This window comes from Oreochromis aureus, linkage group 20 (assembly GCF_013358895.1).
Source record: "Oreochromis aureus strain Israel breed Guangdong linkage group 20, ZZ_aureus, whole genome shotgun sequence".
Classification (NCBI taxonomy): Eukaryota; Metazoa; Chordata; class Actinopteri; order Cichliformes; family Cichlidae; genus Oreochromis; species Oreochromis aureus.
In genome coordinates, this window is record NC_052961.1 from 22656915 (window position 1) to 22672635 (window position 15721).

Consider the following 15721-nt stretch of genomic DNA (forward strand, 5'->3'; position numbering starts at 1 on the left):
TGAAAACCTCTCAAGACTTACTGTGTGGTAACAAACTCTGCGGTCATCATGCAGCAACCTCCAGGACTGAAAAAAAGTGCCAAAATCTGCAGTTCCTTGAGTCTGGCTCCAAAAGTGAGTCAAGCCATGTGTTAAAATGCCCAACTTAACAGCGGAAATAAATCTGCTTGCATCCAGATCCAAAAATTTTTTCTCTACAGCAAATTTCCTCCATCATGACAACTGTACATGGGGTCATTTTTCCTAACAAGTTTTAAAGTTACAGGCGTGGCCGCTTTGACTGACACGTGGATGGGCTTTCACTGCTGCAGACTTCTTTGTCGTGTTTGTGCTCTTTTTTTAACCTCTGATTACAAAAAACCCATGATGGTGATGGCAATAATAAAAAAACAAAACAAAAAAGGGGCTTTAAAAACCAATGAGCATCATCACAGTGGGTTTTTCCATCTTTCACATACAGCCTAGTCTCGGAAAAGGAAATCAGACTTTTTGTAGAACACCCAGACCATTATGAATAATCAAAATTTACTATTACCAATATATTGCCAAACTGGTTGCAATATTAGTTTATATTGTTAGAAAGGGGATTCTGAAACCCTTGACCTCCAGGCAGGGGACATGCCATACCACCCACAATGGAGGACTGGTTTTGGCCAGTGGTGGTGGCGAACTCAATCGACCCCTCTGAACTGGGCTCTGAACTTTTTTGCACCGTTTGATGTCACCGAGATTGGGCACGTACTTATCAATATAGGTGGTTGGAGTGCTTTGCTGTTTGTTGACTGTGTGTTTGGTAAGTAAGTAAAACAAATGAGAAAACTCTGTTTTTGACTAAAAAATGATAGCAAAATAAAAGTCTGTCATATTCACTGAATTGAAAACTGAGTAATAAACCAGGGCACACAATACTGAAAACCATAGGCAAGGCACTGATGATTCATCTGTAGAAATAAACAAACCTTCACCTATTTAATGTATAGCCGCGTCCACTCATTTCTGGAGAGAAAGCTGAAAAAAAAAAAAGTCCCTGCTATGTCATGCTTTCTGAAAATTAAGTAGAGTAGAGGAATATGTACTTACAGTATACATGCTTGACTGGTGCTGGAGTTACAAACAGATTACAGCTGGTTATGAAAGGAAACCACACCCCAAAAGAAAAAGAAGAAAGTCTAAAAAATTATTTTAGTGATTGGTTTGATATACAGAGATTCTGGTGTGGCTAAAAGCCTCAAACTATTTCAAATCGAACAGAAAAATTTGGTGATATAAGAAAACCATACAAACATGATTGTTACCTGATCTGCAACTGAACATATTAATATATTTAATCTCTCAGACTATTAAAAGCAGCAAAAACTGAAGACCTAAAGGGTAAGTTCTGTGTAACTTGATCTTGATAACAATTTTGCAATAAGTATAATCTATAATTGTACAGTTGCTTTTTAATACTAAAGTGCAGTGAAGTGTGTTCTGTGTGGACTGTTGGTTTTAAAATAAATATAGGAGATTCTTGTTGAGATAAATCAGATTTATTACAGTTAGAACTGCAGTGAAGACAGTGTTTATTCAGTAAGTTACAGGGAAAGGACCCGTCACTGAAACTACAGTGGTTCTGAGGCATACTGAGTACACGTACACACAAAAGGAAACAAAACAAAACAACCTTAACTGCAATGTTTCCTGTTAAGGTTAAGCTTAATCTCAATTCAAATCACTAAACATACGATCTGCAGGCCAGGACAGTATCTCAGAAATGTGCAGTGTCCCCTCTACCTTTTCTGTGTTCCAATGAAGGCCATGTGTTGGAAGTGGAAATGGCACAAGCTGATATCCCTTCTTCTCACTCATGGACTCTTCTTGTTAGCTAGAGACGGAGTGAGTAATTCAATAAGTCAAGTATTCATTTATTACTTTCCTTTTCAATCATGGGGCAATTTTCTTTTACTTCCCCCATCCACCTCCACACTGAGAAAGAAAAAGTGATACGAGTTCTGCAACTTCCATCTGTGGCAGCGCTCGTCGTCTTACTGCAGCTTAATTACAAAATATTGGCGCCGTTTTCTGTAAAGATTACTCACTGTAGGAGGCCCTACATAATTTGGACCGGAGGGTTTGTCACAGAAAATAATACAATGCAACTGGGCTTTCTGTATTAGATTTCCGCTTTTAGCCTCCTTGACATTTCAAGCTGCATGAACTAATACATCTGTTATTTGTTGATCATTTGATTATTAACATACTTCACAAACCAAATCAGCTGCCCTGCTGGAGACACAGATACAGCTCAGCAGACAGCCTTCGGTTTTTCTCCCGCAAACACGGCTCGCAAAGATGCACAATTCAGCCCACAGTGAAAAAGGAAAGCGGGGGGAGAGAGAGAGGGAGAGAGAAAAAAAAACATTTATCTTCCCCTCCTTTGAGCGTATGAGCACTCTGACACCGGCATGGAACAAAGCCCGTCATCACATTCTAATCTCGAATTTCAGGGGTTTTATTTCACCCAAATGCCACCCTGCTGGCCTTGTAAATTATTGACAGACTGACACCAATGCGAAAGGACACATAAAAGAGGCTAAAAGCTCCGGCCCTGGAAGAGCTTGTCCTCTCCTATTGCCATCAACAGTGAGACGAACTCTGCTAATGCTCCACTGGAACCTCACGGTAACACCGAGACACAAGCACCACCTTATGATTCCTGACCCGCAGATGCACTGTACAGCAGACATATTGTGTGCGGCGCTGCCTCTTTGGTCTGAGTCTTAGTACAATCACAAGGACACCGAGGCAAAGCTGCGGATTATCTGATCAAATCATGGAAATTAAAGGCAGTAAGTCACACATGGTTAGTACTGCATAAAGGCTGATAAAAGTCATTCTGATTTGACTGCTGCTTGTCACTTGTCCTTTCAAAGAAACATCACAACATAGTGCTTGGCTCGGGATACAGTCATTTAGTTTGAACAAAAGTAAAATGTGGTAACCTGTGTGTCATCACACAGGTCTGGCTCTTCTTATACTTGCACTCCTACTCCTCCTTCTGCTCAACATTATGATGTGACAAAAGCAAGTGGAAACTGACAAAAAAAAGAAAGAAAAAAACCTGTGTGTGAGAGCAGCGAGAAACAAAGCTATCAGCAGGGATGAGAGGTGGTCTTCTGAAGTGTTTTTGTACACTTATGTGGGTCTAATCGACTTCGCTCTCGTTGCTGGCACCTTCGGGCCGCCTCAGTTTGTCTACCTGTTCATTAATCTGTCCGTCCCCACCTCGTCGATCCTCTGTCTGCATGCTTAGACCCCCCTCCTCTTCCTCCTCCTCCTCCTCTTCTTCTTCTACATGGCTGACATCATCTTCATCTTCATCCTTCCTCTCCTCCTCTCCCTGCACCTCCATGCGGACCTGGTCCAGGGGCAGCGCTGTGCCCAGGCCCACGGTGCAAATATCTCCATTGATACCATGGGCTCCATCGGGCCCTCCCAGCGCATCCTGGGGGCTGTGGAGTCCATTTTTGATGGGGGAGGAGGTGGTGGACTCGTTGCTGAGAGGGGAGATGTCACTGCTGCTGTTGGTGTGGTTAATAGATGGTGAGCTAGATGCTGCAGGTGGCTTCAGGGGGATCTGCCACGAGGGGATCTTGGGAACAGAGGGAGTGGAGGGGAACTGTTTCCTGTAAGGGGTGACAGACAACAGCGTTGAACAGAATTAGGCCTGATTGCAACTTCATCACAAACCTCGCTGTGATCAAAAGATGTGAAAAGAGCTTTCCCACGATGTAATCAACCATATTTGGACATAATATGACCACAAAACCATGTATAACTTTCCAACCAAGCTCACGTCTCGCCACTTTTTTGCATTTTAGCATGCAGCCGCACACTAACCACCCTATGTAATTCTCATAATTACAGCAGAGAAAATGTTTTTTTTTTCCCCCCCCGAAACAGCCAGATGTTCATCACACCTGGTAAAGATGCTCTAAGATTTTTTAATTACACCCACTGCAGCTTTTAAGATCAAAAAGACAATGCTGAATGGGTTTTAGCACTTCTTGGTGCTTAAAAAAAACAGTTTGGAGACTATTTGGATCATTTGAACAGGAAAGGAACAAGTTTGGAGACAGATGGTGATACAGAGCCTTTATTTTGTAATTCAATCCTTTGCCAGAAAACTCATTGTGACAGTCAGGATGAAGTCAAGAAAGCAAATGACAAAGGGATTATTACTGATTAGAATGTATGAGGGGAACAAAACAAGCTCAACTACACAGTACTGAGGCAATTTTCGTCCTCCCAGGTTTTCTGATGTACACTCTTACTTCAGGCTTCATTATAGACACTAATACATAATCATGCATGCTAATGGGCCTGACTGAGCTGGGCTGCGGCTGACTAGATTGTGGAACAAAGCTGAAAAGAAAGAGGGGACGTCTATCACCACGCTCACACAAAAGCCCTTGCACATTTTTTTTTTTTATTAACAATCACACTATAGGTACATCTAGACTTTGCAGTTAAGTAATTTTCAAAGTTTATAGCATTGCACAGTCTGTCCAACAGAGTAGCTCCAAGTCTATTGTTTATAGTACTGTCAGTGCTGAATGCAGCAGAGTGACATCACAGCTGACAGGACTGCGCTGCAGAGTGAAGCAACATCCTCACAGTACTCTAGGTAGCCAACTAGTTTTCAAATGGCCTTGTTAAAGCATTATAATCATCAACTCTTTACACAAAAAGAGCCACCGTATCGATATTATCATTATCAGAATGGTTTTACTCCGTATCAGTATAAGTATTGGCCTAAAAAGTCGGGTTCCTTCTGGATTAGGAGATTTTTTCAGTTCACACAGTTTTTACAATCTTATTTATTTTGTAAAAAAAGAATATGATTTTTTTATGAAGCTGCAGCAGATCAACTGGAGTACATTAATGGTCACCTTTGTTACTAACACCAGTTGATGCCTGCTGTATGTTAACTGGCCAACCCAAGTCATGAAATGTTATAATAAAGACTGACGTGATTATCATGTGTTCTCTTGTTTTATTATGTATTAGTACACAAACCTTCAGGTAATATAAAGTAGTTTAGAACAAAGGTGTGAGTTCCAATTTTTTGTCTTATTAAAGAAAACACATAAACAAACAAAAAAAAAACAGCACAAGCTCATCAGGTTAGAACGCCACCTTAAAACAGGCTCACCAGTTTTTCTGTCACTGAACTGTGAAATCATCCCCTAGGGTCAGTCTGTCAGGGGTCTAATACAAGGTCATGAAGTGTCTGGGGAAGCACGCCTGGCGTGTTGTTCTGGCATAGAAACACAGATCTGGCATGGATCCCAAATGTGCAGCAGAGTTTGGGAGCAATCAACTGCTGCTCAACGTGACAAACTTGTAGTAGATATCAGCCAAATTTACACCAGGCGGGGTTTTTTTAAATTATAGTTTTGGTAAGAGCTTTTGATGAGTGTGCAATGATTGCAAAAGAGTTTTATAGTTGCACGCTTTCTGAGAGTGTAAACTCAGACCTCCAGGGACAAAATATGGACTTTGAGTTTCGGTCCATTGACAAACTTTTTCAACCATATCTCACAGCCTTACTCAGCAAACAGGAGTCTAACAATCACGCTTTAGTGATGTGATGACAACAGATCACTGTTCACTGAATGTATATGTGTCAAGGTAGCTTTAATAGTCACCAATTAACTGTCACGCTCAAAGTTAATGTACAACATCTGCAAATATGATACAATTGCTGCTAGGTGTTGCATTAGAAATACACATTTAAAAATATATATTATAATGTGTCAGTAGCTTCTATTAACCTACACAAACCAAAACAAATTTCAATAAAATGAAATAACCAGGTGCAGGTGTAAACTTAAGGTGTTGGATAGGCAGTTTAAATTTGATTTTAATGTGTGGTGTAAAAGACGTGCTGTCAAAATCACATCGGAATAAGAGCTACCACATGCTAACAAATGAGTTGTTTTATGAATCAAATTGCATATCATGCTGATGGTGCTTTGTCCCGGTTTTACACTGTCACACAGTTCAAATGGACTGCATTAAGGAACTCAAACGTGCAAAAAACCCACCAAGTCCTAAGCCTTTCAATACACACACACGCACACGCACACCTGGCCTGTTTCATGTGACAGGGGTCGGGATAACTTTGTTACCTGCTGAGCAGTAAGCCCTTCAAAGAGATGATCTCAGCCTTCAGTTCTCCCACTGTTTGGCTGTCCAGGATGCGGCTCGTTGAGGACGAGGCCTGTAGGAAAAATACAAGTGAAACATGCACAACTGTCAAAAACACACACACACACGAGCACTGTTCAGGGTTTCAGCACAATTGAGCTTTCTGTAGGACTTTCAACAGCTCCTCTATGATTGATTTCAACGATATAAGTTAATAAAAAAGGTTTTTTTAAAAAAAGACCGGCTGGGTAAACAAACATGGTAGATGCAAATGCTAAAAGCCACATGTTTGTGTGTAGTCAGGTCATCCGTCACCATAACAACCTCACAACTGCCTACTGCCGGCGATGACAAAAAAGGACAAACAATCTCACTGTATCCACCTTTATGGCGTCAGAAAGTCCAGTGAGTGTGAATCATGCTGTTTTTACATAATTTTCCATACTATCTAGAAAAGATTAGGTCAGTGTGTTGTGTTTTGGATAATGACTATCTTGAACAATAGCCACATTCATGAAGGCAGACCAAAGCTTAGCAGTTTGTTTTGTCCTTTTTGTCTTTTATCAAAGGCGTGTGTAGCCACACACAGGCATTGGTGCAGCATGAAATGTTAAAGGGTATAATGGAAAAGTATTTGAATGGCAAATTGCTGCTGAAAATCTGTCTCTGCAGCATTTTTTTTAAGGAACAAGCTGGACTTTGACTGAGGCAGCTGTAAAATAGGGAGTTTTGATAAAGGCCTGGAATGATAAAACTACTAACTGAACAACAAACATGGAAATGAGGAAGAACCTGCAGGCCCTGCCTGCTTGCACCTGAAACTGATGTTTTCAGTGGGTTATGCATGTTAAAAAAAAAGAAAAGAAAAAAAAAGTGGGTCTTCAGAGGGCATCAAATAATGATTTACAAGGCAGGAGGGGGAAAAACAAAACAAAAGACATTTGTTACACAGAAGTCCATAAATTTTTACACTGCCCTTTTAAAACTATTCAAATAAAGCTACCTGAAAAGGAAATGTCTTTCTTTGGAAGAACTGCACACAGATGTACGCAGCCTGTGGCGAGACTCGATTATCTAACCATGAAAATGTTTTGGAAGGTGTTAAGTAGATAACTGCTATCCATTCTTAGTCTAGTCCTGCACACAAAATACAAACATGCGTGAGGATAAACTGGCAAGACCAGAGGAAGTAGAAGGAGCAGACAAGGGAAAAAGTGGGATAAAAGAAAAGTAAAAACTGTAATTAAGACTCTCCTGACTCACCAGAGGAAGCTTGTTAGGAAGCGTGGACCCCCTATCGAGGGGAGAGGGATAACTTGGACTCTTTCGCTTGTAATTAAATCTAAGAGAAATTAATTGAATCACATCTGAAAGGGATCAGACTCATTTACAGTGGATGGAAGGAGGCAGAGGAGGAGAAGTGAAGGGAGACAGAAAAGGAGGTGAGGGGGAAAGAGGGTTTTTTCCTTTTGGGGGCTCTTATCGCTCCTAAACCTTGCTGATAAGGAGTCATGTTTTAGAGGTGGTGCATTGGAGGCCTGCTGAAGACACTCTTATTACAGCCGTCACCTCATTAGAACCATCTTAATCCCTCGCCTCCCCAAGGCACCCGTATAATAAGGCTGAATTCTGCTTCTCTCTCATTTTATGATGGGAAAAAAATTAATTGCTGTGTAGGCTGAGCTAAAAGATTTCGAAGGCGCAGAATCAACTGAAGAAAAAGGGCCGATTACTCCAAATAAGTGAATTGTAATGATTTCTATATACTTATGTCACATAACATTAGAAAAGAAGGCTTTAAAGCAGACTTGTTAACCACCAGCTACATACATAATATGCATTATCTACAGAGCAGCGCCATATAATATCTCACATCAAGGCTTGTCACACAACACTAACTCTGACATATGTCTTATTAAGTCTGAAGAAACCTAATTAAATGTTGGGCCAGGGCTGGATTTCAGCTCTGAGATACATTATGTCAGTATATATATATATACACACACACATTGTGTAAGAATCGTGTGTTAAGTGCACTGGGTGTTTGGATGGAGGCTGAGTGGTGGGGGTATCAGTGACTGCAGAGAATTGAAGTACGCCTCGCTTTAAAAGCCCCACCTGAAGTGCTGACACATGTCCAATAGACCGCACGAGTGTGTCAGTTGTGATGTTTTAACAAACTGCTGATCAAAATATTTAACCGCTGTAATTTCTCAGCAGCTTTGATTACAAAAGCATCTTTTAAGAGACACTTCCAGCTCTTTCCAGCCATTACAGTGCAGAATCCGACCTGTGCACTATTATACACCACGGCTTTTGCCTGTTATTCATTTTTAAATGTATTTTGATATATGTTGCTTTTGTTGAAATGCTTTTCTTATGCAAATGCATGCATCCTTGTGTTTTGTGTTGAACTGTATACACTTATATACCATATTTACATATATATTTTTAGATTCAGATACTGAATTTGTAACCGAAATGACTCCTCTGTCACTTGAAAGAGATGCATCCAAAATTAGATTTTGGTTCCTAGTATGTGGACATGTGCTGCTGCAAAGGGTTGGATACCTCTAGGTGAATAATTCATATTTTTAATTGTTTTTTTCAATTCACTGTATCAACACAAATACATGATTTGCTAAACTACTACCATAGCCTTGTATTCTGAACTCCATTTCTAGAGTTTTGCTTTGTATGCTAAAACAAATCTTCAGAGCTATGCCTGTGCATCCCCTCCCCCCCTCATGTTTGACTTTTACTGCACTTCCTGGTGTACAGGTGCAGGGCTCTAAGGGCTCTGTGTGGCCTAAGGACTGGAGAACATAATTCTCCACTTGGCTCTTTAAATCGCAAAGAGCATTATGCATAAAAACAAACAACCAAAAAACAAATAAACCCAGCAACCAAAACCCAAATAACGCAAAGTCAATCTAGCAGGGAGGTGCCACCTATTAAATTCTCAACCGCCACTGTGCTGGATGGATGCGGTTTCTTTTACTGTGTAAATACTGCTCAAAGTAAAGATTTCCTCTAACTGGTTTAAAAGCCGTGTAACTAATGTGTCTCGGGTGGATGCGTGCGTGTGATGGGGTCTGCTGGTTAACTAAGTGCTTCAGGAAAACGAGGGGAAAAAAAGAAAAATATATATTACAAGCAAAGAAAAAAAAAAGACCAAATCTAGCAGCACCCAAGGATGGCAGCGCATCTGGCTAAATGAAGATAAATGCCTGTGGACCATTAGCAACAAGATAAGATCTTTAACAAGCCTTGTTTAAGAGTGTCTGAAGGCAAATTAATTCACAGTTATTCCGCCGGCAGACAGTGTGTTTTCTTGTAACACATGTATATTTATGATGGAATTAGCTTCAAAAGGAACTCCCCAGAGGAGGGTTTTTGAGTGGAAACACTGGTACAGTGCAATTGATTTCACTCTATTTATGCACTTTCCTACTGGCAGTTCATCTTACGCAAGCCAAAGAGACGGTTTCTAATCTTCTATGTAGTATCCACTAATAAAGAGAGCCATCAGTGAGTTGAGACAGCAGGGCAAACACAGTTAACAGGCAGATTTGTAATGATAATAGAGCAGAAATAGACTTGGCTGTTTAACATCAGGGATGAATCATCCTGAGGCAAATCTATGCTTAACAGCAGAAGTAGAATAGAACAGCATGTCTTTACAGGATCATTTTAACGGAGAGAATAGTGAAAAAGAGAGAAACTGTCCCAGGCTCTCAAGTCTGGAAATGTGCAGAATCAGCCCGTATTTTGTGTGTGTGTGTGTGTGTGTGCGCAAGAGTATTTAAACTCACTTCCATAATGAGGTCCCCAGTTTAGGGACAGTAGACGCGCTCCGCAATTGAGCGGTTTCAGACTACGAGAAATGTTTACTTAGCAGCTGAGGAAACAGAAGTCTCCATGTGTTTTGGGTTAAAGGCACATTTCCGCGTTGAGAGGTATAATTGCTAAGCGTGGCGCGCTTTGAGCAGTGTGGTGAAGCAAACCCTGAAAGCCACAAACGGTGAATGATAAGTAGCTCCCCAGCTCCAACATGTGTTTCTCATCAAAAATGCCGGACCTGAAAACAATTTTCCAATTTCCCCCCGCGGCCTGAGACAACAGAGGGGCCTCGTGCCGACTCGCAGGGAAAATTTAAGATCAACACTATAACTATAAAGCAGAGTTTATGATTTGTTTAATGGGTGTTTTGATGGGAAATATACTTTTTATACACTACTGCTGTCCAACAAGGCACTCATAGCAAATGAAGGGGACACTTTTTAATCCAATCTGTGATTTAGAGATAAATAAAATAAATAACACTGCTTTGTGCCGGAAGAAACTCATTGTTTAAACGGGGCCTCCTGTACGCTATCTTAGATAGTTCTGTTTCAGCTCAGCGTGGGGTCAAATCAGATCACAGCTCCCATCATACACGCTGATTTAGTCCATCAATGTGTTCGTTCTACGCTACACAGAGACAATGTGCAGCTCAGATCCTGAAAGAACAAAAAAAGAGCTACGAGTCTTCAGTTTTTGATGAACCCCGTCCAGGGAAGTTATCCATATTTTTTCTTCCTCGTTTGTGCCGAAGCAGATGTGTCCACATATGTTTTCCTGCCATATCCAGATGCTTCAGTTACACACCCATGTGCTTAACAAGCTGTGGACATAAAACATTGTCTAAGATTGTCTCTTCCAAGGCAATTTTTAGAGCCCAGAGATCATAAAGCAATTTATGAGCGCCGTTATAAAAAGCAAGCAACATTTCATCCCTGCACATAAGTTTTAGAACAATCACTCAGTCCGATTCGCCTAAACACTTACAATTCTGAGGAGATTATGGACAGCGACTATAAAAATCAAGGCAAAGAGGAACGATATGGTTAAAGATTATGGTCCCATGATGAGCTGCACCTTATTTTTTTTGTAGCTTGTGTTCTGATGATATACAGTATAATAAGGCTGTCTGTCTTGGGTAGTTATGACTCAAAGATTTTAGTACACAGAGGCCTCGAGAAAACCTCCTCCCTCTCCTCATCAATCTGGAGATTTCGAGCTGCAACCTCACGTTTACCGAGCTCTTCTGCAATTCCAAAGTTACTGCCCGTCTAGCTTTCCTCAAAAACATCAATCACAAAATAACGGACCTTTAAAAAGGTGTCCAAACTGCAGCGTGGCCTCGCTTACTGTCAGCACCGCAAAGTTGTTTCATTACACTGATGTTAGTCCACAATAAACATGTAATGAATAAAAACTTTAATGCTTTAATGAATGGATGGATTAAGATTTAACTTACTTTAATTCTAAACTGGCCACAGCTTTATGTAGTACGTGTTCTAAAAGCTGACCAGTAAAACCGGCAAAAGAGGAAAGGGACGCTATCAGGTACAACGCCAGATTTCTACCTCAGTATTGGTGGTCTTCTAACAAATTGCTGGGGCTGTCAAGTGAAGATACAGACTTTCTGATGAGCTGCTACCCACCTGTGATGCAACTAATTCCTGGGAGAGGTCCTGGATTTTCTGCTGCTGCTGGACTAGCACCTCCTGGATAGAGAGCAGGGTCTGCTGCAGCTGGCTGACTGTGAAAAACAAGCAGAGTAAGAGATGCCAAAGTGATTCAAGTTTGTCTTTAAAAAAGAAAGAAAGAAAAGGACGCGCAGCTTTATGTTTTATGATGAAGTTATTTAATTGATACGAAACGACTGTTTTCTTTCCACAATGACAGAACCGATGAGACTCGAGTCACTGATCAAAGCGGCCCTCTAAGAATTGTAATCAAAGCTAATACCGGGTAACTTTAGTCGCAGCTTTTTGGTCCGAGGCGTCGGGGGTAGATAGTGGGAAGGAGGGGGCACATAGGATGGAGGTATTAATCTCTAGTGTCTGAACTTAAATCAAATAACAGTCTCTAACCTTCCATTATCCACCCAGACACTGCCTTCTAATGCATCTTTAAATCCTCAAACGATCAACAAAGGAAAAAACAAGGCTCTCATTTGGGAGGAGGCTGCCAGACAAAATGTCCCCCCTAATCCTAATAAATATTGTTCTTTTTCCATTGACTTTGAAGATTGAATTAGTTCAAGTGTTGGTGTTGGAGGAAGGTGTATGATTTCAAATAACACCAGGCACAGTTTGTTGCCCCTGCTTCCAGTCACGCGTGTATTACCAAACAATGCATTAAGTTTCCCCGAGCTGATTATATTACCGAAAACCAATAAACATTCATATAAATCATGGGCGTGTAAAGTGTTAAATCAAGCCTAATAGGATTAACATCAACAGATATTGTGGCGGTCCACTGCTGAGGTTGTCAGGCCAATGGTTAAAAGCCTGTGCTGCAGCCGGCTGGACGGGATGTAAAGAACCCCTGCTCTCACATTAACCCAAGCCAGGACAAAAGACAGAGCGCCGAGCTTTGGAGCTGGGCTTCTTTTGAAAAACCAGCACAGACAAAATATTTGATCTTTCAAAGACACTAATATCTTGCAGTGACACCTGTGTTTAAATGGGTGGAGTTGTATCAATATAGGTGGGGTGCTGAAACGTTTGATCTTTTCAAGCTTTCTACAGAATACGAGTTCGAGCAGGACTGCTGGTTTGACTTTTGTGCAAACAGTTTTAGTTTTTCAGTGGGTTTTGTGATCCAGAGTGCGACCAACTTTTCTAAAGACGGCAATAAAATTAAATGGTATGGCAACCCGTGCTTAAAAAGGTGTTACTATGACGGGGTGTGTACTTTAAATCAAGAGCTGCCCTATTAGTCTGCGATTCCACCTTACCACAAAACAGCTTATCCAGATGTGTGGGTCACTCTGCCAGCCTGTAATGCTGCGCCTCCCGAATTACCAACGGCACCGCATTTTCAGCCGTCCGCAGCTAAACTCTTTTAATGTCTCTCCAGAAAGTTGATTCTTTTGTACGGCTTAGACACTTATTCCCAGTTATCACAGATATGAAGCCAGGAATATTAATAAAGTCAATGACTTTGGCCAGGCATGAATCAGAAGGAGGCTGTAGCTGCGATGTGTGTGTGCATGCATTTGTGTGAGAGAGAATCAGAGGCAAGATGATGTGTGGTGCTTGCAGCTGCTGTGAGAGGGATGCACATTGTGCATTCAGTAAATTATTCAGTAAATACCTCAATATAATGTACACTACATATGTCCAGGCCTGTCTCTGTCTTTAATGGCCAGCTGGTCACCAATATGGCTCCCACCAACAAAGAGTGCCCAAACAGCCGCACAATTCCATTACAGCCTGGGCGCGCTGAAGTAGTTCCAAGATCCATTCATTAATTGTCTGTGTGAAGTTGTAGGCAAATCATAATGGGAGTCAAGGCCCTTACTCTTGAGCTGAGGCTGGCGAGAGAGACTAATGTAGTCCCCATTCAAAAGGATACATCACCTCATTGCGCCTGGCACTAGAGAAACACATGAACTTTAACAAAAGGGGGTTCAAGCAATTGGCAGCGGCGAGGCAGTCGGTCGCTATTACTCAGTGCAGAGAGGAGCGAGAGGGAGAGGAAGACAAAGAGAAAGCAGGGGGAGAAAACTCTCAGTGTAATTGCAACCCCTCTCCCCAACTGTTAACTACAACAGTCATTAACTACAATGGCAGTGTGGCTACTGCAGTCATAGCAAATTAGTTCCCTCTATTGACTGAAGAAAAGACCTGTGTTTTTTTTCCTCTCCCTTTAGAGTCTCACCTTCTCACTGGGAGAGAGGGAAAAAAAAAACTCCTACTGAGAAATCCTGTCTTTGGTAGCAAACAAAACAGGGTTTGCAAGTTGGCAAATCTCCAATCAGTGATAAGTAGAGCAAGAATGGGCAGTGAAGTAGCCAGAGGAAATGCGTTTGCATAGTTGGGAGAAAATGACCATAAAAGAGCATATATTTGTTAATCAGATTCAGGGCGGCACACCTTGCACGCGATCCTACACAATTGCAGCCCTCCACCTACCTTTGCCAGCCAGAAAACAATAGCATGGGTGTGACTGGATAAAATGATAACAGCCATATTTTCATCTGCACTACGTTGGTCCGTGACAGGAGCCATAAACTCAGATTCTCGATTTGTTTTCATTTGGAGATGACGGGAAAATCAAACAAAGGATGTCTGTATTTAAAATAATCAGATCGTATTTATAATTCAAGTTCAGCCCCTCTTTGTCTCTCTCTGGCTAAAAAAAAAAAAAAAATCTACATAAACACAGGTCTCTCGCTAGTTTAAAAAAAAGTTTCCTATAGAACCTGAAAAACAAGTGAGAGAAGTAAACACTTCACTAATATATTAATGTAAGGTTTACAGAAATCCTGAGGTGAAGGTTTTTTGTTAGTTTGTTTTTAAATCTTGCCTGAAAGCTCACATGGATGGGGCTAAACACCTGTTTTGCAAATGAAATGTGAATTTTACAAATTTCAGTAAGGCCTAGCAAATAATATTTAAGACAAAGCTTACCTAAACAGTGTGACTTTCTTTTAAGACATGGCATTAATGTTTCATTTAATACCCTATAACCTTGCATGTTTTAGAACTCCAGAACATTTGGTTTAATTTAAAGAATTTGAAAAGGCACCTTAGAAATAAAATGCCTTTTAATTATTATCATTAACACAAAACAAACAATCCGGTGTGCCACAGCCACCTGTCTGAAATGGGGATTGGTAGCTTTCCGGTGAAAAACACACTCTAGTTCAACACTACTGCTAACGAGACCAAAGTTTCTCGGAGTGCCTCTCTCATTTACGCCTCCCTGGATTTTTAATTATACTGACGAAGAGCTCGGAAAGCATCTCTCTCCCCGCTTCTTTCTCTCCCTCCACGTCTGACAGCCAGGTTGAGATTCCTCACCTGTCCAACATGGGAGCCGCACCTGTCACCATGCACTTAATCACACTAGGCCCAGTGCTGAGCCCAGACGCCACACAGCGCCACTGCGACTCGTGCACATCATGCACACAAACACAAACAGGCACATACACGCGCGCACAAAATTAAAATGAACTTTATGCCCACCTATGGGGAAGAGGGTGGATGATGATGATGATGGCGATGGAGGTTTGGATGGGGGTGAGGTTGGTGCAGGGCGGGAGGGTGGGGGAGAGATGGATGGAAGGGGGGAGTGAGAAAGGATGGGTGGGGTGGAAGAAAAGTTGTCATTTCCCAACTCCTCATTAATATTCCGAGGTTAAGAGCTTTTCAGCGAAACGTAATTAATTGAGCCCGAGCCTGACAGTAAACAAGCAATTTCAAATTAAAGCGAAATGACAGCGGCGTCATTTGTTAAAAACGCGCAGGGCCCCCGATTTTGGCGACAGATAAATGAGGGAAAATGTTAAGGAGGGAGAAAGTGATGAAGATATTAATCTTCACCTGTCTGTGTCAGCGTGCCACTCATTGCCGCAATGTTGCTTTCCATCCTCTGCAGATGCTCCTTGTCCTCTCGGCTTCCCATAATGAGGGGAAGGATGTATTTCTGCAATTAAAAGCATGGCACAATATTACACTTCTCTCTAGTG

The 15721-nt window shown here is 41.4% G+C and overlaps 1 protein-coding gene across 2 annotated transcripts in view; it reads right to left on the reverse strand.

Annotated features, from left to right (window-relative positions):
* Positions 1-1513: 1513 nt before the first annotated feature.
* pex14 (peroxisomal biogenesis factor 14) overlaps positions 1514-15721 on the reverse strand; it is a 44887-nt gene continuing 30679 nt past the window's right edge. For both annotated transcript variants that reach the window (XM_031726446.2, XM_039604681.1), the window contains 4 exons: positions 15576-15678; positions 11682-11779; positions 6174-6265; positions 1514-3665 (listed from right to left, as the gene is read on the reverse strand). In XM_031726446.2, coding sequence (XP_031582306.2) covers positions 3185-3665; positions 6174-6265; positions 11682-11779; positions 15576-15678 — 774 coding nt within the window. In that variant the 3' untranslated portion in view covers positions 1514-3184. The remainder of the gene's footprint in view (positions 3666-6173; positions 6266-11681; positions 11780-15575; positions 15679-15721) is intronic.